The 27,725-nt window shown below is 36.2% G+C and overlaps 1 protein-coding gene across 1 annotated transcript in view; it reads right to left on the reverse strand.

Annotated features, from left to right (window-relative positions):
• Positions 1-1,044: 1,044 nt before the first annotated feature.
• Positions 1,045-27,725, reverse strand: part of PUS7L (pseudouridine synthase 7 like) — a 28,496-nt gene continuing 1,815 nt past the window's right edge. Inside the window, exons 2-9 of the mRNA XM_007462448.1 lie at positions 25,338-26,266; positions 18,460-18,619; positions 16,546-16,738; positions 13,513-13,611; positions 8,823-8,904; positions 6,988-7,268; positions 3,547-3,600; positions 1,045-1,967 (exon numbers count right to left, since the gene is read on the reverse strand). Of these exons, the coding sequence (XP_007462510.1) occupies positions 1,641-1,967; positions 3,547-3,600; positions 6,988-7,268; positions 8,823-8,904; positions 13,513-13,611; positions 16,546-16,738; positions 18,460-18,619; positions 25,338-26,250 (2,109 nt within the window). The 5' untranslated portion in view covers positions 26,251-26,266 and the 3' untranslated portion in view covers positions 1,045-1,640. The remainder of the gene's footprint in view (positions 1,968-3,546; positions 3,601-6,987; positions 7,269-8,822; positions 8,905-13,512; positions 13,612-16,545; positions 16,739-18,459; positions 18,620-25,337; positions 26,267-27,725) is intronic.

Genomic DNA, 27,725 nt, shown 5'->3' on the forward strand with positions numbered 1-27,725 from the left:
TTGCATTTGTGGACATTTATTTAACAATCACTAAATGCTAGGCACTTTTCTAAGCTGCTTTACATATATTAACTCAGCAAATCATCACAATAATCCTAAGAGGTAGGGTTTTTACCATCCCTGTTTTATAGATGTTGAAACTGAAACACACAAAGCTTAAACAACTTGTCCAAGGCCACACTGCTCTAAGTGGCAGAGGCAAGCTTCAAACTAGGGGAGTCTGTCCCCAGTATCTAAGCTTTTAATCACTATGCTAAAGTGCCTCTCCTGTGTAAAAGCTGCATGCAGTGTATATACTGCATTTGTGTTTTATATATATGGTTAAATATATATATATATATATATATATATACATGGTTTTGTGGGGCAACATTTTCTCACATACCTAAAACCTTCATCATCAACTTTAATAACTAAATGTTTTGCCAGCAAGTTGTTACATCTCATTTTACTTTTAGTTAGCTAATGCTGGACTTCCAAACTGTTTCTAATTTCTTTCTGTATATATAGGAATGCTGCACTAAGCAAATTTTGCATCGCATAGTTTTTTTCCTTCTTTGGAATTTTATTTCCTTATGCTAATATACCCAAAATGGTTTGACTGACTTAAGTATATAAAAGTGTCACATTACTAATATATAATACTCTTGACAGCCTTTTAAGTCATTGTGTAATGCTACCAGCAATAAAAGAATGCTCAGATTTTCCCAATCAGTATATCCCATTTCCCCCCAAATGTACCTGATGTAATAGTGGATAAGGACAGTTTGTGATGCAGGATAGTTAAACCAACAAATAAAGAATTTTCAAAACGGGTAAAATGTTTTTCTTCCTCCAGCAATGTAAAAAGGTGGAGATAATTCTATTGTTTGCTGCTTATGAGATTGGTGCTATCTTGATTCCTTAAATGAGCCTCAGAAACAATCAACAACACTCAGTCACTAGTAAGTGTCAGAGCTGGAGTCTGAGCACAGATGAGTCTGACTCTAAAAATTTATGTTTTAGATGACAGAACAGAAATAACAAAAAAGTGGAGGGTCAATATATGTCAAGATAAAGAAACTGTAGGAAAAATTTTATTTCAATATTCATCAAAGATTATTTACCTCATAAAGGGTAGCTATCATAAATAGAGGGATTATATTTTCCTGATGTACTGTTCTGATCAATAATTTCAAAAACAGGAGAGAATGGCAATAATTAACAAAATGCTTCATCTATCTTTCCAACCCTGTTTTCATTACAACCTAGTTTCATCTACATTCTAAGCAAGGAGCTTGAAGATATAAACATTACTCCAAAAATGTTTTTCTTTAATGTTATCTTTTTTAATGTCATCCTGTAGTATTACAGGCTCCTAACAGTCCAGAAAGACTAACTTTTATAGCACAGTCTAAAGGTCACCGAGATATTAGATAATAGAAAGAACAAAGGCTTTGGAGTCTTCAACTCAGATGCTGCCACTTACTAGCTATACGTCCTCTGGAATGTTAGTATCAAATTCCTACTTCATCAGGATGTTGTGTAATTAAAGGAGATAACAATTATAATGCTCCTAGCACATGGTAGATGCTCAAGAAACTTTAGCTCCCTTTCCTTTAAAAAGTGGCACATACACGATTATATTAAGGGGATCAGTTTTAAAAGTCATGCTTCATTATTTCCCTCAGACAAACGGTAGCATAACACGAAGCATCAAGATCGAAAGAGATCAAAAGAGATAAAGTTGCTTCATCGATGTGGGAATCTTCCTTCATGACATCAATATCATGGTCTTCTATTAGTTGGTATGAGAGATTACAGGGATGTTTCAAAATCTTTCTATAGCATCCTGGAACATTCAGTTTCAGAGTAGGTATTTTAAATCTACATGTCTGTAGTCCATCTCTGCTGAGTACTTCCTGGTACCACTTCCCTAGTTTGTTCTTTGGGTACTGAATATTGTATCCAAGCACTGGAAGAACCACCTGTGCAATGGAAGGGAAAAAAAGAACATACGTGAAACAGCCTTCGGAAAAATATTTGATCATATTTTAAATTTACTTTTATGACTGGAACCTGGATCTGTAAAAACAGACTCAGGATATCAACATTACAATCAGCCTAAAACATGCTATTGAGTATTACACTACCTTGATTCTTTTCAATGCTGCTCAGAAAAGAGAAGAGCCAACTAAAATCAAGAAGGACTCTTAAGGGACATCCCTGGTGGTCCAGTGGTTAAGAATCTGCCTTCCAATGTAGGAGACACAGGTTCGATCCCCGGTCGGGGAATTAAGATCCCACATGCCTCAGAGCAACTATGCCCACGCCACAACTACCAAGCTTGCATGCCTCAACAAGAGAGCCCGCATGCCACAAACTACAAAGCCCATGCACTCTGGAACCCTCATGCCACAACTAGAGAAGCCCATACACCACGACAAAGACCCAGCTCAGCCAAAAATAAATAAATAAATAATGATAATAACTAACTAAATAAATAAATATTGTGCTTGCGTGGTATATCTAAAAAAAAAAAAAGGACTCAATTACCAAGGCAACCAACTCAAGTCAGATATTATTAGACAAACTGCTGTTAATGTAGAAGAGATGAAACAAGAAGTTGAGGTACGCTTAATTAGCCAACAGACTTCATCTTTGTGCAGTTATACAATCCTAAAAGCATATTCTTTCCGGAACACAAAGAATAACCGTTACTACTCAATCACGTAACTGGTATTTTGGCTGATAATTTTACATTTCTCTTACTTATTTAAAAACATGGGGCTTCTCTGGTGGCACAGTGGTTAAGAATCCGCCTGCCAATGCAGGGGACATGGGTTCGAGCCCTGGTCCGGGAAGATCCCACATGCCGTGGAGCAACTAAGCCCATGAGCCACAACTACTGAGCCTGCGCTCTACAGCCCGCAAACCACAACTACCAAGCCATGTGCCACAACTGTTGAAGCTCACGCACCTAGAGCCCATGCTCCGCAACAAGAGAAGCCACTGCAATGAGAAGCCCGTGCACCCCAACGAAGAGTAGACCCCGCTCGCCACAACTAGAGAAAAGCCCACGCACAGCAACGAAGACCCAACGCAGCCAAAAGGTAGTCAGAAAAAGGAACAAGGTAAAAACCTCAAATACACACAACATGACTGAATTTCATATTCGTTATGCTCACTGAAAGAAGCCAGACACAAAAGGCCATAAACTATATGATTCCATTTCTATGATACTCTTTCAAAGGCAAAACCATAGAACAGAAAAGAGCTGAGTCAGGGCTGGGGCAGGGGTGGGGGGTGACTACAAAGGGGCACAGGAAGCTTGGGGGAGACATGAAACTGTTCTTTATCTTGATTTTTGTGGTGGTCATATGACTGTATACGTATATCAAAACTTGCAGAACTGTAAACTGAGAAGAGTGAATTTTATTGTATATAACTTATAACTGAATTAAAAGTGGTTAAAAAAAGGAGCAAGGAAGGGAACTGGTTAATATATATTGTGGGCACAATGTGTACATTTAGATCTAAATTATACTAATTTTTAAGCAAGTTTACCTGATGTATTGCATAGGTATTAGCTGATTCCTCTTCTTCAGTTACTAGATGAACCTATTTTTTAAAAACATGATGAAAATACAGATGATTTTCAAATGTTCCAAATTCCCTCAATTTTCCCTAACTCTGTTATGTACAGTTTGACTCCTTAGCTGAATATACACATACCCAAACAAGATCTTTTCACAATTTCTTTCCAGAGGAGTAGACTCCTTAAAAATTAGAATGATTCTTCCTGCTTTAAGCCCTGATAACTCCGTGGAAATACACAGAGAATGTGGGGCAGCTAACACTCTGAAGCAACACATTCACCTCAGTTACCAATGATCTTTTTCTAAACTGCAAAGTTGTTTTTTCTTACTATGCTGAATCAAGAATCTGCCTCTGTGAGACCACCCAACCTCTGTCCCTAACAAATGTCATAATAATCTATGAGAAGTAGAGCTTCTCAAAATGCGTTTCATAGACTAGTAATACAGGTGTCACACATACGAGGCAAAAAAAAAAGAGGTGAGTGATAAGCTACATTTGAGACATGTTGCTCTAGGACAGAGAATAATTCCGATTTCTCAGGCACATGAAAGCTCAAGTATAAAGGCAGCTGTCATCATTCCATGAGGATTACAACAGCGTCATTTTCTTAAAGCATTCATCATATAATACGATGTCTAGATCTTCTCTAAACCTGCTTGCTTTCCCAATTCTCCCTACTCTTATCAATAATGTCTCTCCTTTTTTGTTTTTTCATTTTGGGTTTATTTGTTTGTTTACATGTAAATAACCCATTTTAACTGCTGCACTCAGAAATGGACATAACACTCCAGATGTGATCTGACCAAATACATGGGGCTATGATCTCTCTTGCATCATCACTTCCAGCTTTTTGTCTTTCACAAATTCATAAGCATACCTACAATGCTGCAATTTAAGCAATTTATGAAAATACTGAACAAACATGGTCAAGTACAGAGTACCACGTTTTGTCTTTAGAGAACTCCCTCCAGGTTGATATCAATCGATAAATTAACGAACATGATTTTGCTGTATGGCTGCTCTGCAAAGATGAATTCACCATTCTCACTGTCTAACTCACATTTCTCCATCTTGTTCACAAAAAAACTATATGAGAATCTGCCAAGTCACTTGAAATTAAGATATATCGGTAGTCCTAGTAATTCTATCAAAAAGGGACTCACTTTCTTACAATTTTTAATGTAGATACACAACATAACATGTTCTATACACCATTTATTAGAAATATTAGTTTGTCTTTTTCCTTTTCATATTTTATGTCTTTTTTTGGTTTTATTTTGGTTTTTTTCTTTAACTTTTTATTTTATATTGGAGTAGAGTTGATTAACAATGCTGTGTTAGTTTCAGGTGTACAGCAAAGTGATTCAGTTAAACATATTTTATGTCTTGAGACTCCAGTTCCTGCCTTTTCTTTTCTCAGTGCTAACTAATAAAGTATAAATGATTGATCTTAAAAATATAGACACTTTTTGCTGCTAATAAAAGGACACTCTGCAAAATGTAAAGGAGAAAATATTCTCTTTTCTACTACATCTCCTGAAAGAAAAGCAGATTCAATCCTGATCACAAAACTATCCGTGCAAATGTTACATGGAACAAAGAAGTCTTATAAGACACATGCATTTCAGAGATTATTGTTATAGTTTGTCAAAGTAACCTTTAATTTCTGAAAATCTGAATTAGAAACGGCTGACCTACTAAATAATGTGTTGCCTAGGTAATATTTAAATGGACATATTTTCTGAAAGGTGTTAAAAAACTTGTGCTTTTTTCATTATTTATCAAAATGGAATCAACTGACATATCTCTTCTTCCACTCATATGAGGTAAAATAAAACCTACGATGCTGCTAGATTTTTTCTTACACAGTTTCAGAGTCTGTGTCTCAGTTAAATGACCATTCTTAATGATTTATGGTCTTAGTGATCACTTTCTTATCTAAATATTCATAAGCCATTCATTTAATAAAATAATAAAGCAGATATCTTTGTTCTGGCTCACTCATCACTCAGCCTTTACTCCCTCTTTTCTGGTAGTGCACCTGCATTTTCCTGGGAGCTTCCCTCCCAGTTCTTAAATGTGGTTTGGATGGGATGGTTCCAGGAAGGAGCCCTTGGAACATAGGTTTTGCCAATCACATACTCCAGTCCACAATAACTGGTCTGGGGACATGTGACCCAAGCCAAGCCATTCCTAGCCACTGAGGCTCAATTCCATGGTTTGATTGAAACTGTTGGGAAAGAAAAGCCCTCTTTTCTGGAGAAGAAACTGAGAGTGGATCTAACAGAGAGAAAAGCAGAGCTGCAAGATAAAGCAAATGAAACGGATGATTTAGGACACTGCTTAAGCCCCTTGATACAGCTGTGCCTGAATCAATCATGCGCTTTTAGTTATGAGGGCCAAGAAATTGCTGTCTGTTTTCCTTAAGTTAGTCTGAGGTGGGTTTTCATCACTTGAAACCAAAAAAATCCTTAATTCATACATCTAGAACTCTGACATTAATTGAGATCAAGCTTCCTTTATGGAAAGTTCAGTCTATTTTTCTCCATTTTTGAAAAACTGGGCCATGCCCTATCTCTAGATGCTGACACCTTTTCTACACTCCCCTATTTCTCTAGTAGAGACTAATCTGGGCTAGGAATCAGACAACAGATTAAGTGTCACTTAATCTGTCTCCTCTCCAGCCTGGGTCTCAATTTCATTTCTATAAAATGGGAATTAGAAAAGAAGGTCTCTAAAATCTTTTTGTCCTCTAAAGGTCAATGATTTTATGATGTTATATACAAAAGCACTACTCAAATCTCTTCATTAATTTTTAAAATATATTTGTGAGATTGAATTAAGATAATGATGGAGAATAGTCTGCTGTTTTTGCATTACAATACTATAAAATAAATTTCCTTACATGATTTACGGAATTAAATTTCATTATTTAGTTCAATCCCATAGAGATTAAAATACTATAAAAATACTAGTTGGATGCGGAGGAAATGGAAGGATCAATTTTTACAATACAAAATTATATTTCATTAATATAAATGTCTCTAAGATACTGTTAAGAGGGAAAAAAGCAAGTTGTAAAATCGCACCTATATAAAAGAAATGCACATGACATTACATACCCTATCTACCATTATTATAAAAATCTTATTCTAAAGAATGTGTTCTTTAAAGGAAGGTTTACTATCTTTGTAACTTTCATTTCATACCACTAACTATTTTTATTCTTCCATTCAATAGCATGTTAAGAGTCAGCTGACAGCAGAGTAGAAGCAGGAGATGAGCAAATATAAGTTAAAAAAAAAAAAAAAAGAAGAGCATGTTTAGTTTTAAACTGTTTCTAAAATAAGGGCTTCTGAAAATTAGTATTCCTGGTGTGGTAACTACTCTTGATGAAATGACACTTACTTTACTACTCGGTAAATGCTCATCATCAATATCTTCATCCAAACAGACCAAATCACCCTCCACCACTCTTGATCCATAGGTTGCAAGTCTGTAAGATACTGCCTTATTCCAGATTTTGCTGCTATATGCATGAACATAGAATATGCGCATGGAATGGGGGAAAGAGAACCATGCCTGGATACAGCCCTCCTCTGTCACGCCAAAGCGATGCAAGGACTCCAACAATGCTCTCTCCCGAACTTTGAATTCAGGCATCAGTGAAAGTGTGCCTTTAGCATCCTCTGAATAAAGCAAAGATCAGTTAGTCACTTTTATTTAAAGGCTAGTTATTAAGACCTTTACCACGCTCTCTAAATGAATTGAGCTATCCTGGGAACCTGAATATGAAGATGATGCTCAGCACCAACTATAAACCACAGCTACACCTGAAGAGGTGTTTTCTTTGTTTGTTTTTAATAAAGATCATTAATCGTATGGCTCAATCACTTTCCCTGTTTTAAAAAGAGCACAACATTAGTAATTTCAACTTCAGGATGGAGATAAACTAATTTGCAGTTATTCAGAGGACTTTTTTTTTTTAAAGCATTACATAAACCCCTGAGCTTAGAGATTTTTAAAGAGCTGTTATAGACGTTTTACACAGAATTTTTTGAATAAGAAAGGGTTGACATCTGGATCCTTGAAGTGTACTATTAGGTCTTGCTAGTAGGATGCTTTTTAAAACTAGGTTACTGGACTCCATGGCAAAGATGCTTATTCAGGTAGGGCCTTGGATTCAGCATTTTAATAAATGCACCAGGTTTCTTAAGCACACTAAAGTTTAAGAATCACTGCCAAAAGGAAATTATTTTCTCAGGACCCTACAATAGATGCAATTTTGAATTTTCCTTAGTATTACTTAGATTACTTATAACAATTTGAAATGCTCACACTATTTACAGATTCTGGTGTGGCATAAAAACATTTTTCTCCTATGAATCCTTACATATAGGTAATATGTACATAATTTAAAACAATGAGTGGAGATATTTGAAAACTGATGTCCTTTATTTCATTGTAAGTGAAATTCAATATGCACGTATATGTCGATGATATATTTGAATGACTCTAAAATGCTATGGTTGCCGTTATTGTTTAGATACAAGTAATATTTATTCAGTATTCAGAACGTGCCAGGCACTATATTAAAAGCATTATATCTATTATCTTATTTAAATCTCATGACAGTCTTTTAGGTACCATTATTAGCTTCAGTTTGCAGATGAAGAAACTAAAAAGAATGAAACTAAATGACTTGCACAAGACTGTACAGCTGGGAAGTTCTAAAGTTGAGAGCTAAACCCACGTAGATTGACTCTAGAACCCACACTCGTAACAACTTTTTTTTAGTGCTTCTCATTAAGCATTCTACATATATTGGGCTAAAGTTTTCAAAATCAGCAATCAGGGCTAAATGGCAACTAGATCAAAAACAATGCACAAAGTATCAGATATAACGAATGTACTTTTATTTAGTTTATTTTTTCAGTCTCCTCTGATTGTAGTGAATTATACTTCCATCAATACCTAAATCCTTCGAGGATTTAGGCCAAGAAAAACTCAGACAGCATCTTTTCCCTCACCCCTACCCCTAAGCAAGAATTAGAACAGACAAAAATCCCAGAGATCTGGCCAAAAATGGAGTGCCTAGGGCACGTAATAAAAATGCTTAAATATACAATATATTACAGTTTATTTCTTATCATATTTATGTTGTAATGAATGCCCTCCTGCTGACAACACTTATATTATGTATCTGCATGGTTATGTATGGGGTAAAGAAACTTTTTAAGTACCAGTCTGAAGAAAATATTTCTTTGCTCTATTTACAGGATCATCCAATTCTTCTGGTGTAAGAAATAATTGTACAGCCTTCACCTTTAAAAACCAAACAAGCAAACACGTGTTAAATGAAAATGAAAAATTACTTACTGTTTTTTAAAAAGGTACAAACTGTCCGACATCTAACAAATGCCAGACATTTAACAAAGGAACAAGAATAAGCATTTAACATGATATTTTACGTGGCAATTCTGTCTTTAAGTGTTCAAAAGTTAAACAATGTTAAATTTAGAATTAACCTCCTGTACAAAGCAAACTGATACACAGGTTTAAAATATTAGGGACTGGAAAAGTGCTCCCCCACCACTTCCACAGTTCTTCTTCTGTCATTCTTTGCCTCTATCATCGAACTATGAACAGAAGTATTAAGTGATGACATATAACTCAGACTTAGCCAACAAAAATACACAACAAAAATAAGGGAAGGAACAAGCATAGGGGAATGGCAAGCCACTAATTTCATTTGTGTTCTCAAGTCTCAGAATTCTGTGGTCTTAAAAATAATTGCCAAAGTCATTTGTAAAAATTGCCAACATTAATGTTTTCTTTTAAAATCTAAATAGATTAAAAGATGCTCCTTTAAAAAAAAAAAAAAAAACGGTATCTACTCGTTCCTATATTTTATCACTGTCTCCAGCACAACTTATTTCTAAGTATGTGCCTTACAGTAGGTAAGGATCTTTTTTTTTTTTTTTTTTTTTACAGGCTCAAAGAATGGCTAGGGAGCGTGTCTGTGAGGCGAGGCTTTAAAGACTGTCCAGTGTGACTCCTGGAAAGCAATTCTTAGCACTACTGTAGTAGCTGAGACAATTGCATCTTATTTTTTAAAATCAGCTTCTCTATTTCATAAAAGTTTTGGCAGAAAAGTCATGCTTGGCTAACAAAAAAAGATTAAGAAAAAAATCTTTTCTATAACTGAAATTCTGAATACCAAAAATGGATACTCAAACAAGTTTCTTTGCAGAATGCATTTCTACTTACCTCGTTTGTGATATCATATACAACTATGGCTGCTTGTGCTCCTCTGTAGTACATTGGTGCTAGGCTATGGTATCGTTCTTGACCAGCTGTATCCCATATTTCAAACTTTACTGTTGTGTCATCAAGACACACCGTTTGAGTTAGAAAAGCAGCTGAAAGAAGAAAATGTCTGCAATAAGTTGATCATTTTCCTACTAATATTTTAATACTACAGAAAACACCTAGAAACCTGATATACTGCATACCCACAGTTAATAGTGGCTTTAATTAAATACCTGTAAGATCTATGCTTCAAAGCTAGATAAATATATGCTTACATATAAAAACCTTCATAGTAAAATCACAGCTTGAAAGTGTTTCCTACATTCTTAAAAAGTGTGTTGTAATATTAAATAAGTTTTTTAAAGTTCTTAAATTGCTTTACAAATTGTGTATTTAAAAACTTTAAATTGTAACATGACTTAAGAAATATATATATTGATATTCTTTCTTTCTTTCTTTATTTTTTTGCGGTACGCGGGCCTCTCACTGTTGTGGCCTCTCCCGTTGTGGAGCACAGGCTCCCGGACGCACAGGCTCAGCGGCCATGGCTCACAGGCCTAGCCCCTCCACAGCATGTGGGATCTTCCCGGACCGGGGCACGAACCTGTGTCCCCTGCATCAGCAGGCAGACTCTCAACCACTGCGCCACCAGGGAAGCCCGGACAGGATCTTAAAATAGGTCAAGCAACAAAATCTCCCACTCATTCTTCTGTTAACATTATTCATTCATTCAAACAAATACTATTAAGCATCTGCCATGTGCTAGGCACTGTGGAGACACCAGGGATAGAGTGTTGAGCAAGAGACTTGTAGTCTCTGTTTACTGGAAAAGATTAAATAAGCAATAATTATAAAATGTAATCAAACCTGAGATGGGAAGTCTAGGAGGCTGTGCAGTCACAAGGTAAGGGGAATTCACTAATTCTTGGGTAGTGGGATGACAATTTAAATTGAGACATAAGGAATGTAAAGGTTGGGGAGGGCATGCTTCAAGCAAAAGGAAAAAAAAAATCTGCCTTTCCAGCTGTGGGAGCCAGCCTCTAAGACAGCCCCAATGGTCTCAAGCACCTGGGGCTCACGCCTGGGCAGTCCTCTCCCACACTCATCAGGGTTGGCCTGTGTGACCGTGGAATACGGAAGTAGTGAAGGTCTGTCCCTCCCAAGATTAGGCTGTGAAAGACACTGCAGTTTCTTTTTCTGTTCAATGAATATTTATTGAGTATGAATGAATGAAGAAAGGAATAAATGCTCTATTTTTAAAGAAATTTTATGAGGCTAAAAACTGTATCCTCTGAAAAGGAATTACTCCCCTCCATTTTACCAAACTGCAATTTTTTTCTCATTTCATTTCTCTGAAGGAATATTCTATTTCCTTTAGCAAAGGGAGCATGTCAAGAGATATATGACCGGGCTTCCCTGGTGGCGCAGTTGTTGAAAGTCCGCCTGCCAATGCAGGGGACGCTGGTTCGTGCCCCAGTCCGGGAAGATCCCACATGCCATGGAGTTGCTGGGCCCGTGAGCCATGGCCGCTGAGCCTGCGCGTCCGGAGGCTGCGCTCCGCAACGGGAGAGGCCACAACAGTGAGAGGCCCACGTACCGCAAAAAATAAAAAAAAAAAGATATATAACCCTACTTTTTAAAAACTTTTTATTTTATGTCAGAGTACAGTTGACTAACAATGTTGTGATAGTTTCAGGTGTACATCAAAGTGATACAGCTATACATATACATGTATCTATTCTTTTTCAAATTCTTTTCCCATTTAGGTTATTCCATAATATTGAGCAGAGTTCTCTGTGCTATACAGTAGGTCCTTGCTGGTTATCCATGAGATTTCTGTTGTGGTCTCCCCCTCTCTCTCTGTTGTGGTCTCTCTCTCTCTCTTTTGTGCTCTTGGACTCCTCTCTCCAGGGGAAGCCATGCCACGAGTACCACTATGTCAAGAAACTCAAGGTTCCTGCCAAAAACCATGAGAGTGAGCTTGGATGTAGATCCTCGGTACCCACTCAAGTTTTCAGAGACCACCCAGACTGATAGATAACTGCAAATGCATGAGAGACCCTGATGCAAAAATGACCAGCTAAGCTGCTCCCAGATTCCTGACCCTCAGAAACAGTGAGATAATAAATGCTTGTGGTTTTAATCCACTAACTTTTAGGGTAATTTGCTCCACAGCAATAATTGATAACCAATAGTCTAGCAAGTTAACTAATAATTAGGAGCATGGAATATGAAGTTTGAAAGAGGTAGGCATTGAAGGGGTAACCAGCCAGCTTTTGTTTAAATGTAATTATAGCAAGAGGAATTTCCAGTTCTTGGGGTGGGGGGGTGGCAGAGGAGGAAGCCCATTTCTTTGGACAACTGTTAGAAAAGTCTTTCTTACACTAGGCTAAAACTTGGCCCTCTGAATTTCTACCACTGTTAAAACCAGACAATTAACAGTCTAATCATATTTTTGAACATTCATCTTACTATGAGCCTGACACTACGCTAGGTGCTTTCACAAAAGTTATCTCATTTACTTCTCACGAACATCTTGTAAAATACGTATTATGTCCATTTTACAGATTAAAAAAACCGAGGCTGGGAAAATTAATTAACCTGCCTATAGTGACATATTTGACAACTGGCAGAACTCAAACAGAACACATGATGCATTCCTCAGACCCCTAACTATTAAATTCTTCTTCCATATGACAAAATTTCCAATACTTTATAAGTTAATTTCCTCTTCAGAGTTTTCTAGACTGAAAAAACACTGTTCAGTTAATCATTTCTCATCAGTAGTTTCTAGACCCTTTATTATATCAGTTATATCCCACTTGCTAAACTCCCTCTGAAATGTTAAGCCCAGACTGACTGCAGTTTTGCAGATGTGGTCTACATCACCAGCTATCAACCTTATTTCCATGTGTAAGATGATGTTCACATGCACAATGCTTCTCACAAGTGCTTATACTGTTCCTTTCTCTTCCACTCAAGAAAGCATATCAGAACACAAATGAATAAGCATGACACTATTATATGAATAATACTGCATTTGCTCAAATATATAATTTTCATAGTTTTGTGGTTTTTCTCTATTATGTGTACTGCAACCAGTGTGAAAATATATGTGTGTATATATAATATGTAATTATATATATATGTAATATACATTTTTAAAATATATAATAATTGGGCAAATGTGGCTTATTTGTGACATGCATTTTTAGTTTCGTTTGAAACTAGCCAGATTTTCTCTTTCAAATTTGCTGTTCCTCTTGGTCTCTGCCATTGGGTGAATTCCTATCTTGCGTAATATCTGATACCAGATTTCTCGAATTAGGGTTTAACTTTCTCAAAATCCTCTATTCAGCTCACTAAGAATTTGATGAGTGCTGGTCAAGTCCCTGTTAGTCTCAAGCAGGTATTAAATACAGGGGCATCACATACAGTTTGCTTTGTTATAATGTGATACCAAGAATATAGTGGCTGCTCAATAAACATGATGTAATGTACGGTATATGTATGTGGCGGTATAGCTGCCCTTATATGCTGGGTTAAGAAAGCAAGGAGCAGGCTTATGTAGTAAGGACAACTGACAAAACAGCTAAGTCCATACTTTTAAAGAATCCATACCATTTCACTCTTCAGCAAAGCCAATCCAATTTGGTCTGTGTGAACTTTCCTTCCCATCCCAAATCTCTGTGGTCCGTAGTAATTCACAAACCCTTTATTCTATAAATACAAAAAAAAATCAATTAATTAAAAGTATATTGTTAAGGACCGCATGCCTGTGAGCCACGAAAAGTCATATGTTGAAATCCTAACCTCCAATCTGATGGTGTTTGGAGGTGGGGATTTGGGGAAGTAATTAGGTCATGAGGATAGAGCCCTCATGAATAGGATTAGTGCCCTTATAAGAAATGGTGGTAGAACTAGCCCACTCTATTTCTGCAGTGTGTGAATACAATAAGAAGACCAGGCAGGAACCCTGATCTTAGGCTTCCAGCCTCCAGAACTATGAGAAGTAATTTTCTCTTGTTTAAAAATCACCCAGTCTATGGTTCTTTGTTATAGCCCCAAACTAAGATAAATAAATACAATTATTGTGTCGGAATATGTAATCTTGTTGTATTTATTTCAATAAAAGAATCTTGTAATTGGCAATATGCACATGGATGCCAAATGGGCTGAGAAACACTCTACAGTTAAAATATAGAAAGGAAAAGAACAAATGATTAGAAGTTAGAAATAAGTGAAAAATCTTTTAAAACATGTCAGCTTTTCATTCACATTACTGAGGAGTTTTCTGGAATGTGGGACTCTTGGTGCTAAACTCATGAAAGTTCTGGGAAAACTGGGATGTACTGGTTACCTAGTACTGGATCTGCACTTCGCCCTCAAGCTCTTTCTGATTTTGAGACTTCTGCTGTCTGGAGACGCTTGAAATACAAAGCAGATTTATTTTCAAACCCAGCAAGTCTTGGCTTCTTTATACATAATGGTTCATTTTTCAATTATCTCAGTTTCTGAAAGCCTGGGCCAAGGCAATGGCATGGAGTCACTTCACCAGGAATAGGAAATTGTAATTTACCACTGCAACCATTAAAGACATTGGTCAGTGGTTAAACATGTTCTCACAAAGCAAACCCCAGGCCCAGATGGTTTCTTGAAAGACAAAAGAGTTCTCTACACTCACTTTATGGGGGAATATATATTCATTCAACAATGATTATCAAGCACCAACTCCAGGACTGTTCAATAAAAGATGCTAAGATAATTTGTAATCAGCATGGTACACAAGGAACTGCGTCCTGACCTCATGCCATAAAGATCAACTGCAGATAGAATAAGTACTCCCTGTATTAAATCTCACAGTTAAATACTTTTAATTATTTCAAATTTGGAAAAATAACATTACACAATATCCTCCAAACACCAGAAGAGTTTTAAGTATCCCTCCAAATTACTTAGGGTTGGTTATATAACAAAAGGTTTATAACCCTTTAAAACAAAACTCCAAAAACTTCTTATTTTCAGGACTTCTCAACTTCCTTCCCCTCATCATGAGAGCTAAAGGAAAGTTGGCTAAATCTAAGATTATTCCTAGTGGGGATTTTAAAATGTATATGCATAAATACCAAATGAAAGTCTGGCAATAAATGCTATCAGAGTTCGGAAAACCCCACTCCCTTTTCTAAGGGATATCTTTTTAATAGTTTATCAGGGGAAAAAAAAAAAAAAGAATCTTAGGTAGGTCTAGAAGAAAAGGAAAAAGCAACCATATAAAAAGTATATAATCAGGGAATGCCTGTATATTTTAAAGATTTTAAAAAGCTTTAGTTGGAAGATATTTTCCTGTTAGGCATGACATTGATTAAAACCTGATTTTTGTTTGTTTGTTTTCCTGCTGGAGAGGCATAAAATTGTGTAAAAAGGTCTTTGTGGTCAGAAACTTAGATCTGTGTTTCTCAGTGTTAGCTGTAGAGAAGAATCACTTAGGGAGTTTTTTTTTTTTTAAATGTTAATGCCTAAGCTGCATCCCCAAATGTTCTTATTTAATTGGTTTGGGAGAAGAGACAGACTGCTGAAATTTTTTAAAAGCACCCCAGGTTGAGAATTATGGGTGGCCCACAAGCCAAATCTGGCCCAACACCTGTTTTTGTAAACAAGGTTTTATTAGAACATGGCCATGCTCATTCATTTACATATTGTCCATGGATGCTTCCACACAACAGCAGTAGAGTACCTGCAACAGAGAACATATGCCTACAAAACCACAAATATTTATTATCTGGCCCTTTACAGAAAAAAGTTTGCTGAACCCATAGTCTACGTGATCAGAATGAAGGCTATGGTTGTATGTGCATATTTAGATGCCTGGCAAATGTCATTTAAAAACTTATGGTGAGTAATTTTTTACTGTAAGACAAAATGTATATGATTTATCATTTGTATACACTGAAACAAAATTCAAAATTAGATTGAAAACAGATTCTGAAAAGTAATATAAAAACTATTTACCAAAGATTTCTGAAAAGAATTACTAGACAAAGTTTCCCCCAAAATTAATCTCTTTGCCTGAAATACTACTCTATATGGCAGATACTAAAAAAAAAAAAAAAAAAAAAATCTGTCTTTTTATACAGATAGTTTTTACCCCCACACTGAGGAACACTATACAATTTTTTTTTTATTACACTAAAGTTGTGTTTTTTCAATACAAAAATGTGTACTAAGAAGAAAAATAAGTCAAATGGCCCTAATTACCATTTTACAAAATAATTATACATGCAATAAAAAGAAAAAGTACAAAAGAAAAAGAAAAATTTCCCTTCTTATCTCAATGTAAAGGAAGGGACTATAAAGATTTTCCTATAATACTCTATTTTAAAGTGCAGTTTTGGGACATCCTTGGTAGTCCAGTGGTTAAGAATCCACCTTCCAATGCAGGGGACACGGGTTTGATCCCTGGTTGGGGAACTAAGATCCCACCTGCTGTGGGGCAACTAAGCCCGCTCACCACAACTAGAGAGCCCGCGCACTCTAGAGCTCACGCACCACAACTAGACAGAAGCCCACATGCTGCAATGAAAGATCCTGCGTACAGCAACTAAGACCCAACTAAGCCAAAAATAAATTTTTTTTTTTAAAGTGCAGTTTTCTTACCTTAACATTTTCTACTGCCTCCAAAATTCTCTCTCTCAGGTTTGCAGAATCATTTATTTGATTTTTTAAATTTCTGATGACAATATCAAAGTGATTTCCTTTGAGCTGACCGAGTCTAAGGGAATCATCTACAGACCGAATATTAAACACATTCATTCTTTTCTTTTCAATTTCTTTTTCAATATTTTTCAACCTATAAATGATAAATCATATAGACTCAGTTAAATCTTACATTTAAAAAATTAGTTTAAATGCTTAAACATTAAAAAATTATGTTAAAAATGTCAAAAATTAGTTTAAATAAAGTTTAAATGACAGTTAGCAGACAATAACTTATATCAGAATACTAAAATAAAAATTGGGGGAACTAATTCAAAAACACCTCTTTCATTTATTTCAACAAATGTACACTAAAAACCCTTTATCACAGGATTATATTAACAGTTATTTTAAGAACTGGAACACATATACCTAATGCTACTACTCTATCTATGTAGCCTTCTGACTTCTTAGTTCAAGGGATAGAAGCTCTTAACTGTTCTCTGCTCTTCCTGTCCTTAGACTTTGCTCCTTTCCTCCTCAGTCTCTCTCCAATGTTACCAAAAAACCACTAGTGCCAGAGGATTTTCGTAAAATTCTGCTCTGAACACTTCCTTATTCAAATTTTCAATTTTTCACCAACATCTGAATAATAGATTCCAATTGTCATAGCCTAACGTTTAAGATCCTGTAAGAACTGATGTAAATTCTTCTTTACATCTTATTTTCTGTAGTCCTTACAGGAACTATCTGCTTTATTAGGCAGACTTTTTAGCTTACTGCCCCTCTAAACTATCTTCAGATTTTCTGCATCTGCTAAAATCTTACTGTTAGTTGATGGGTAATTAAAATCCCCTACCCATAAGCCAAATCAAAGTACCTGCTCCTCCTAGAAACTAATAACTTGTTTTGTCTTTGATGGTTAAAAACTAATTTTTAACATCTAAATACCTTTTAGCATCTAAAGTCATTCTCTTACTATACTGCACTTCTTGACCACAAAGACAAAATCATAAACAATTTTTTTTGTCCCACATATAAGAACTTAGAAACATCTACCTGCAAGTAGTGAATACTTAAAAACATCTGATGACTAAACATTAATATATCAATATTACATCAAGTTAGGCAGAATTTTGGTTCAATGATTCAACTTTCTGAACTTTATCTTGAGGAAAGTATCCACAAGTCACAGATTTAAGTACAATCATATTAATCAGAGTAGTATTTACAGTGAAAAACTGGAACAAATTTCTATGTCCCAAAACAGAGGAATGTTAAATAAATTAGTCTGTATAATAAACATGACTCTGAAATATTTCATGACATAAATTTTTATTAAGAATACTAATGATTTTTATAAGTAAAATATAAATAACACACACAGTGTAATTTTCACATATGTAAAAAATGGCTTTGTAGCATCTGTATGTAGCATAGTATTTGAAAAAAGACTGGAAGGAAATGGATCAAAATGTTATTGTGGTTATTTCTGAGTAAGAGAACTTTTAGTGACATTTAATTTCTTTTTTATTCTTTTTTCTATTTTCTAAATCTTCTATAATAAACATGTATTTCTTCTAAATACACGTATTATCTTCTAAATAAACATGTATTATCTTCTAAATAGAGTTTTGTTTTGTTGTTCAATAGAGTTTTGTTTCTAAATAGAGTTTAGAGTTCTAAATAGAGTTTTGTTTTGTTCAACAACAAAACTCTATTTAGAAGATAATTATACTATTAATGCAGAATATGTGCTGAGTAAGCCTGTAATCAATTACTATTGATAGTGAGATTAATATGCTCCCAGTATTATTCTGAGTTTTTGATGCAATAAGAAAATAAAGTCTGTCCTTTAAAGTAACATCTTATTACCTCTCTGGTGTCACTTTTCTAACAACCATTGCTTGATAAGTGATGGCTTTCTTGTCTTTAAGTCCTGCATAACTAAAATCCGAAGGAATCACTCCAAGTTTGATAGCTAAAAAACCAACTGCTTCAAACATTTCCAGATTTTCTTTTCGTAGGGTAAAGGCTGAAACAAAAACAATCCCCGATTACAAAAAAAGCAGCTAACATACATCAATTACATTCTTAGCAGACTGACAGATCATTATAATGAATCAAATCACTAATTTAAATAATGAGTACTTTTTAATCAAAATACAACCAGTAAAATACAAAACCTCATGGATTTCAGCGCTCATTTTTAAAATGCTAGTGGGCTCATTAAAGGCTTACAGGGAAAAAAAAAAATTCCAAATTCCCTGATCTGACGTTCATACTGGCCCCAGTCACATTAGCCCTAGTCTACCCTTCCAGTCTCCACATGTGCCACTCCCATTCATATAACCTATAATCCTAACACAGAGAACTCCTCACAGTCCTTGGATGGACTAAAGCCTTCGTGTGCTCCCTCCATTTACTATTTGCCATACTTCTATTCATGCTTCAAGACTCAATGACCACAGCAGCAATCACGTTTGTCTTATTGACCATTATATCTTCAGCCTAACACATAGTAAGTATTCAAGTATTTATTGAATGAATAAATGAACTTTACAGGAAGTTAATTACTTAAATCTGCATGTTTCCACTAGCTGTCATTATCTATATTGCGACACTGAACACCATGTTATAATTTATCTCTTTAAGTTTGTGCACCCCACGGACTGGGAGTTCCAGGCCAGCAAACCAGGAAATAAAACCATACTTGCCTCGTGCTACCTGCTTCAAATGTCTACTAGATGAGAGAGTAGGAGTGAGGCTGCAGAAAAGGAAGGAGGAACAAGCGCTGTAACGGCCACCAAAAAAGCCCCCCAACTTGTTGGCCTATATAACCTGCCAACATTGACAGTAACAAAATACCTCAATCCTCAGTTCACCACATACATATGAGATGCTTCAAAGTACTGCCCTTTTCCCTCAAATCATGAAAAGGAAATTCAAAGTTTTCTGCAGAATAATTTCTATTTTGTTCACCTCTTGTAACTGTCATCAGCAGCTACACAGGTCTCTCTGAGGAGTGCTCTAAGAAAAATGAACATTTAACGTACATGTGACTCAGGAAGTAGAAGGATGTGAAATTTACCTATCTATCTATCTATCTCTGAACATATGAAATAGCTAAACAAAAGCCTGTAATATCTACACTTTAGAAATCATGCTGTTTAAAAGAAAGGGAAAGATCTGTATGTTCTTTAGATCTCTATATAAATAACCTTGAAAAACATGAAAATAGCAAGTCTCAAAAATATGAAGAAAAACATGCATTTATGAAAAAGTTTTTAAAATCAGCAATAATGCTTCAATATTTGTACATACTGTGAAATGATCACTACAAAATTTTTTTCCTTGTGATGAGAACTGTTAAGATCTACTCCTTTAGCAACTTCCAAATATACAACACAGTATTATTAACTGTAGTCACCATGCTGTACATTATATCCCAGGACTTATTTATTTTATCACTGGGAGTTCGTACCTTTTGACCACCTTCATCGATAAATAAAATAGATTATTTTAAATATATTCATATCTTTTAAAATTCATTTTAAATTGCTAATAGGTTAAATATAATTAACACATAAAAGCTGTTTGGGGTTCACAATAATTTATAAGAGCTATACTAGTCCTGGAACCAAACATTTGAGAATCAATTAGTAATAATGTGAAAAAATATAGTAGTCTTTCAAATACACCAAATCTATGAAATTAGACAGACACCACTAAAATACCTTAAAAGTGTTGCGGCAGCCTGGCTAGGAGGTACAAACTGTGAAAAACAGACCAAGAAAGTGTATTATATAAAGTAAGAAGGCTAGGAGAGCAACACTTAAAGTTTTAAAGTACATGTGTTTGATAACTAGAGTTCAGTGTGTCAAATCTGTCCCTGACAATCTAGGCATGTCACTCACAGGTCATTAGGCAAGCTCAGCCATCTAAGAAGGAGCCTCCAAATTGTTTGAGATTATATCAGTTTGTTGCTGATTAGCCTTAAGTGCATAGGTATATTTTATCCATGAAGATATAGAATTTTACAGAATAGAAATATTTAAGATGATCAAATTCATGGTTTTTAGTATTTGTGTTAATGAATGTCTTATGCACTTGGAATGTTTAAGGTAATGAAACTCAAGTAATTCCAATTTAAAATGTCTAATTGATTTAAACTTGTCTTTCTTACGCTGAAATCTCATTAAGTTAGTAAATAATATTGGCGCATATAAGAAAATGTAAACATCACCAAATTTATGTTGAATTTATAAGATTTATAACATTTTCTTAATTACTTGTAATAAATGAAGTATTGGAAAAGAAAACCAACTATGCTAAATTTTAAAATTCAATTTTAGAGACTTCCACTTCTAGCACCATGTTGGAATAATTGGTACCAACCTTGAACTCCCACTGTAAACAAACAGAAAACTAGACAAAACATATGGAACACCTGTCTTTGGACCCCAGACTAAAGGCATCACAGAACTGTGACCCAAAAGGAAAAGCAAAACAAATGAGGTGAGTCTTAAAATACCATGGTTTTGGGCTTCCCTGGTGGCGCAGTGGTTGAGTCCGCCTGCCGATGCAGGGGACACGGGTTAGTGCCCCGGTCCGGAAGGATCCCACATGTCACGGAGTGGCTGGGCCCGTGAGCCATGGCCGCTGAGTCTGCGCGTCCGGAGCCTGTGCTCCGCAACGGGAGAGGCCACGGCGGTGAGAGGCCCGCGTACTGCAAAAAAAACAAAAAACAAAAAACAAAAAACATGGTTTTCTAACTAGGGGTACTTTCTGGGCCAGGGAGGAGGAATCCAAGTAGAGCACAGTGGTCTTGCTGAGGCTGGAGTTCAAGAAGGCCCAGTGGGCTGGAATTCATAGGGCAGAGTAAGAGAACGTGTTCCAGAAATCTGCATAGGTGACCCCTTGAGTTCCTTGCTGATTAGTAATCTGCATGCCTAGAATTAAATGTTACATATCATTTATCTAGTGTTGTGTAACAAGTTGCCCCAAACCCTACTGGCTTACAATATTCACTTATCTCTCAACTTCTCTGGATCAGGAATTCAAGAGCACCGTGGTTTGGTGGGTTCTAGCTCAGGCTCTCTCAGGAGGTTGCAGCACAATGTGGCTAGGGCTGCAGTTACTCAAAACTCCTGACAGGAGTTGGAGGATCCATTTCCAAGGGGATCACTCACTCACATGGCTGGCAAGTTGGTACTGGCTATTGGCGGAAGGCCTCAGTTCCTCTCCAAAGAGCTGCTTTAATAGCCCTAAAGTCTGGTAGCTAGCTTACCCCAGAGTGAGCCATCCAAGAACTGTGCACAAAAAGTGCAATACCTTTTATGATCTAGCCTTACACATCACACACCATCACTTCTGTCATGTTCCATTTGTCACACCAGCCCCTGAGAGTCTTCTCAGAATCAGAATCTATCTTCTGGCTCTAATACTTTATGTCCCACCCCCATTCAAAATATACTCATTCTTTCCCAATGCCCCAAAGACTCATCCCATTAAAACATCAGCTCAAAATCTAGTAGTTTTCACCTCTATCAGGTCCAGTGTGGACAGGCTCCTTAAATACATAGTAGAGCTATATGACAGCACTAGCATAAAGCCTACTCTAGCCCTCCGTTAATAAAATTCAAGATGAAGCCTCAGATGGATCTGCAATCTACTTCCTACCTGCTAGAGCATGTTCAACACTCTCTAAAACAATACAACAAAATCCAGACACTCAACAAGATAACACTCACAATGTTTGACCTCCAAAAAATAGTACTGGACATGCAAAGAAGCAGGAAAATATGACCCATGAACCAAATAAAAGTCAGTCAATAGAAAGAGACCCAGAAACAACAGAGATGAAATTAGCAGACAAATATTTTTAAAGACCCATTAAAAATAGGCTCAAACTGCGCTCTAGAGCCCGTGAGCCACAACTACTGAGCCCACGTGCCACAACTACTGAAGCCCATGTGCCTACAGCCCATGCTCCGCAACAAGAGAAGCCACCACAATGAGAAGCCCACGCACTGCAAGGAAGAGTAGCCCCCGCTCGCAGCAACTAGAGAAAGCCCGTGCGCAGCAACAAAGACTCAATGCAGCCAAAAAAAAAAGGCTCAAAGATTATAGGAAAACATGAACATAACAAGAAATTGAGGACCTAAGAAAGAACCAAATAAAACTTCTAGAGCTGATAAATGCAATACCTAAAATGAAAATGTCATTCAACGCTTAAATTTTTCATACAATTCCTTCTTCAAAAAAGTGTCTAAGAAAACAGTATACCACTACCTCAAAAAATTAAACATAGAAGTACCTTATTATCCAGCAATTCCATTTTTGGGTATACACCCAAAAGAACTGAAAACAGGAACTTAAACCAATATAGCCATGTTCATAGCCGCATTATTCACGATAGCCAAAAGATGGAAGCAACTGTGTCCACTGGCAGATGAATGGATAAACAAAATAACAAGATGTATATATACATACAACAAAATATTATTCAGCCTTAAAAAGTAAAGAAATTCTAACACACACACACAAGTAAACCTTATAAACCATAAGCTAAGTGAAATAAGCCAATCACAAAAGGACAAATGTTGTATGATTCCACTTATATGAGATACCTAGAGTAGTCAAATTCAGAGACAGCAGAATGATGGTGGTCAGCGGCTAGGCGAGAAGGGAATAGAGAGTTATTGTCTAACAGACATAGAGTTTCAGTCTGAGGAGATGAAAAGAGTCTGGAGATGGATGGCAGTGATAGTTGTACAACAACGTGAAAGTACTTAATGCCATTAAACTGTACACTTAAACATGGTTAAAATGGTAAAGTTTATGTTATGTATATTTTATAACAATTAAAAAAAGTTTTTTTAAAGTTTTCTATTTTTTAGGTAGGTCTACTTATTAAGGAATGTTTTTATATGAACTATTTTTGTTCTTACAAAAGGCTAGCCTAAGCAAAATCTGGGATAGGCAAAGTTTATCTTTGCCTTTTTCTTTGTTCTTGTACTTATAGGTATCCCAGTATCTTCATACTATCCTCTGGTGAACCATCAATTCCTCCCTTGAACATGTCTCTCCAGTTATTCATAGTTTTTGTAAAACTAATTTAAACTAATATATAAAAGTTTCCACAATTTTTTGGTTCAGTAATTCAAATACTGTTAGAATTTCAAGTCGTACAAAATCTACACCTGCTTAAATCACTGATCAATTCTCTCCCCACGTGTAAAACTAGTTTTGTTTTTCCTTCAAAACAGATTTATCTGTTAACATTTATTGCATGCCTCATGTGTCAACTCCTATACTAGCAGCTTTTTCATGGAAAAGGTAAGTCATACAACTGGACAAATTTCCAAGACAGAAGACACCAACATTTGAAAAACGATTACATACTAAACATTTGCATTCATTATTTCATCTAATCCTTAGAGTATCATTGTGAATTAGGCTTTACTCCTACCCCATTTTTAAATTACAACCAAAAGTTATGAATTGTTAAGTAACTTGCCCATGGTATTATTCTTTCCAGTTTTGGAAACTAAGTCCTAAAGATATTAAAAAGTTCATAAATCTTTTTATGAACTAAAGTCATAACGTAAAATAAAACCCACATAGCTCCAAGGTTCAAACTCTTTTCACTTACATCACAGAGTTCCCTACATAGTACAACCTTGTTTCTGTGCCACACACATTTGTGCAAATCTGAGTTGCTGTTTTTATTTTAAATGCTGTGCTGTTTACTTATAAAACAGGACCATCTGAAACACTTGCCATCCTTCACGTAGGATACAGGCCAATTAAACCTGGTCAGCCAAACTTGCAGAGTGAGATTTCATCAGTTCCACTCCATCCTAGAAAGTGAATATATTCCCTAAGACAGTGATTCTCAAAATGTGGTCCCCAGACCAGCAGAAAAAGGATCACCTGGGAATTTGTGAAAGACCTACCCCAAACATTCTAAATCAGAAACTCTGAGAATAGGGCTCAGAGATCTCTCTTCAACAAGAAATTTTGGTGATTATAACGCATGCTAAAATCTGAGAATCTCTTCTCTAAAAGACTGACAGCCAAAGGAAGGAACTCCCTGTAAGTTTGCAGGTTCCCTACCTTGGGCAGTTAAGTCCAGCTGTTTTAGATTACAAGGTATTCTCTTCACTTCCCCAAGCACAGCAAACATACTCTACTTCTCTCCAAATACTTAATTTTAATTAAGATAACTCTCAAAATATGAAATCAAGATTCATCCTCATAACACTTACTCAAATGCAAAGTAACTGCTTCAACTTTATACGTTTGTGACTACATTAACTATAAGTATCTGTGTTAACGACACTTTCATCAATAAGGTTAATTTTTTTTTCTTTTTTGGCGGTATGCGGGCCTCTCACTGTTGTGGCCTCTCCCGTTGCGGAGCACATGCTCCGGATGCGCAGGCTCAGTGGCCATGGCTCACGGGCCTAGCCGCTCCGTGGCATGTGGGATCTTCCCAGACCGGGGCATGAACCCGTGTCCCCTGCATCGGCAGGCGGACTCTCAACCACTGCGCCACCAGGGAAGCCCCAATAAGGTTAATTTTTACAACCAGTGTATTTTGAAAGACTTTCCCTTCCATTAAAAAAAAGGACCCATATATTGTTTCCAATATCTCTCTGGACAAGGCTATTCATTTGAAATCATTCAGCTTTCACGCAACTTTAACTAAGTTTATCTAAGAAAATAATAATGATGTATTAAATTACCTGTGTATATAACTTTTCTTTCCTGGCATTCATGAAGAGATCTTTTCCTGTGCTTGTGTGCTTTTTCCCGAAATCTTACTGTTATCACTACATTTGGATTATTAGCATTATAATTCGGTTCAGGAAAAGATTTGGTCTCCACAAGATTTCCAAACTTTTTGTTGATAAAATGGTGGACAGCCTTTCTGTGATCTTTGTTTATATCAGGTTTAAAGGTAAATTTGGAATTTTCTTTCTTTGCATCTAAATATTTAAAAAAGTCAAATGCTTCTTCTTCAGATACCAAGTGACAGAGTTCTTTATACTCAAGATTTGGTTTTACAACAATTTCACTGTTTTTTCCTACAGTTATTAAAAAAGGAAATTTCTGCCTAATAGCACTATGCAAAATAGCCCTCTGGTTTTTGTCAAGGATTCTACCTAATGAGAATTCAGGAGATGGTCCAATTAGTTCAGGTTTAGAATTCCACTTCTCTTTTACATCACAGGCAAACTGATTCAGTAATTCATTAGTTTTTTCATCTAACAAGGATCCTAATACATCAATGTTTTCTTCTTCACCTTTGGAAGTTCCATCTTCGATAGTATCTTCCTTTTCTGAACCAGGCTCATAATTTTGGTCATCACCAGAGCACCCAGCCAAAGTACTGACTTCTTGATTGCTTCTCTCTTCAAAGGATAAATTTTGAGGATCTAGGTTTGTTTTTTTAGCCAAATTATTTGGCCCAGGTAGTATTTTATTAACCTTGTAAATAGGTTCATCACTGGCTTTATTAACTAACTGTCCCTGTTCATCAATCTCAATAACAACAAAGTCACTTGGTGAGCTTTTTATGGTGCCATGAAATCCAACGTGATCTGTAATGAAACACAAAGAACTAAACCTGATTCTAAAATCTGTATCCTCTTCCATTCTCAAATAACAATGCCTATAAAAGAAACAAAGATGTGGTCAATTACCAGAAAGAAAAATTCTGGATAACAAAAAAAGAAATAGGTTTGAAAGATTTATTTAATTCTCCTTCTCCCTCTCCCTTCCAATCCTGAGTCTCCTTAAAAGACATTACTAATCTAATTTATTTCTATATATCATGTGTATTTTGACTCTCTTATACGGAGATATCTGGTGATTTGCAACTTGACTCTTCACCCACTCCAGGCTTCCATCTATTAAAATTCCAAGATTAAAATGGGTTAAGTTTCAAGTTCTCTTTTAAAATACCATCTGTATGCTTACAAAGAAGAGACTAGAACATACGCCTGTTTACAATGATTTGTCTGAACTCCATCCCTGAAAACTAAAATTTCCAGCTAATTCCAGAGAATCTGTAGCTAGATATTTATATAATGAAGAGATAGGGATGGAAGAAGGGATGAGGAGAAGACAGGAAGAAACAGTCCAAATTGATAGATAAATGAAGTTCTAAAACCAACTTGCAATACGATTAGGTTTCTAGGTAGGCTTAAATTAACCCTGGACCTTAAACCTTCTTGAAAGCCAGATACAAACTTTTACAGATACAAACTTTTGCGGCTGACCCAGAGAAAAATTCCAACCATCTCTCTCTGGCATTAGAGAGAAAAAAACCTTTACAAACCTTCTTGAAGCCAACTTCACTCATTCTTCACACAACCCATGGCTACCAGATGGAGATTCAGGAAAAATAAAATGCTCAGGGGACCAGTACTACTCCGTTCTTTGTGTTAACCACACTCTCCAGGAAATTCATCATCATGTGGACCTTCACCCCATTTCTACAGTGTATTCTACTAATCTGAACCAATTTAGAAAACCACCTCCACACCATCCTTTCTATTATGTCATGTAGAAATCACAGCAAATTCTCTATATCCTAAATTCCTAGGGAATATATAGGATATATTTATTTCCCCTCATTCCTTTATTTCCTGCACAGTCTCCCCAGTTTCTTGCCCTAATGAAACCTGGCTATCTTCCCCAAGCTGCTGCTTCTGTAGTCCTCTCATGTGAAGTCTATTTTTCCTTTCATACCCACCTTGGGATCTGGAGGTTGTAAATATTTTCTGTTTGCCACTGCTACTTCCAAACCATTTCTTCCTCCTCTACCTCCCCAAATCCCATTTCCTTTGAAGTTCATGCCATCAGGCTGTACTATTTGCTGCCATACTCTCTCTGGTCCCAGGACAATTCTGCTTCATTCACTGATGACTTTAATACCAGGCTTAAAATCTACTATCCAGCATGACCTCCATGACCATCCATATGGATCATCCATTTAACATCACAGTCCCTCAGTTCCTCAATCTCAACCTCACACCATTTCCACTTCATCTCGGTCATAGCTTTGACTTTCTCATCACCAAAAGTTGCATCACCTTTAAGCATCCGGCTCTCTGATTATTCCTGCT

Source organism: Lipotes vexillifer, unplaced genomic scaffold (genome assembly GCF_000442215.2).
Source record: "Lipotes vexillifer unplaced genomic scaffold, Lipotes_vexillifer_v1.1 scaffold1569, whole genome shotgun sequence".
Classification (NCBI taxonomy): domain Eukaryota; kingdom Metazoa; phylum Chordata; class Mammalia; order Artiodactyla; family Lipotidae; genus Lipotes; species Lipotes vexillifer.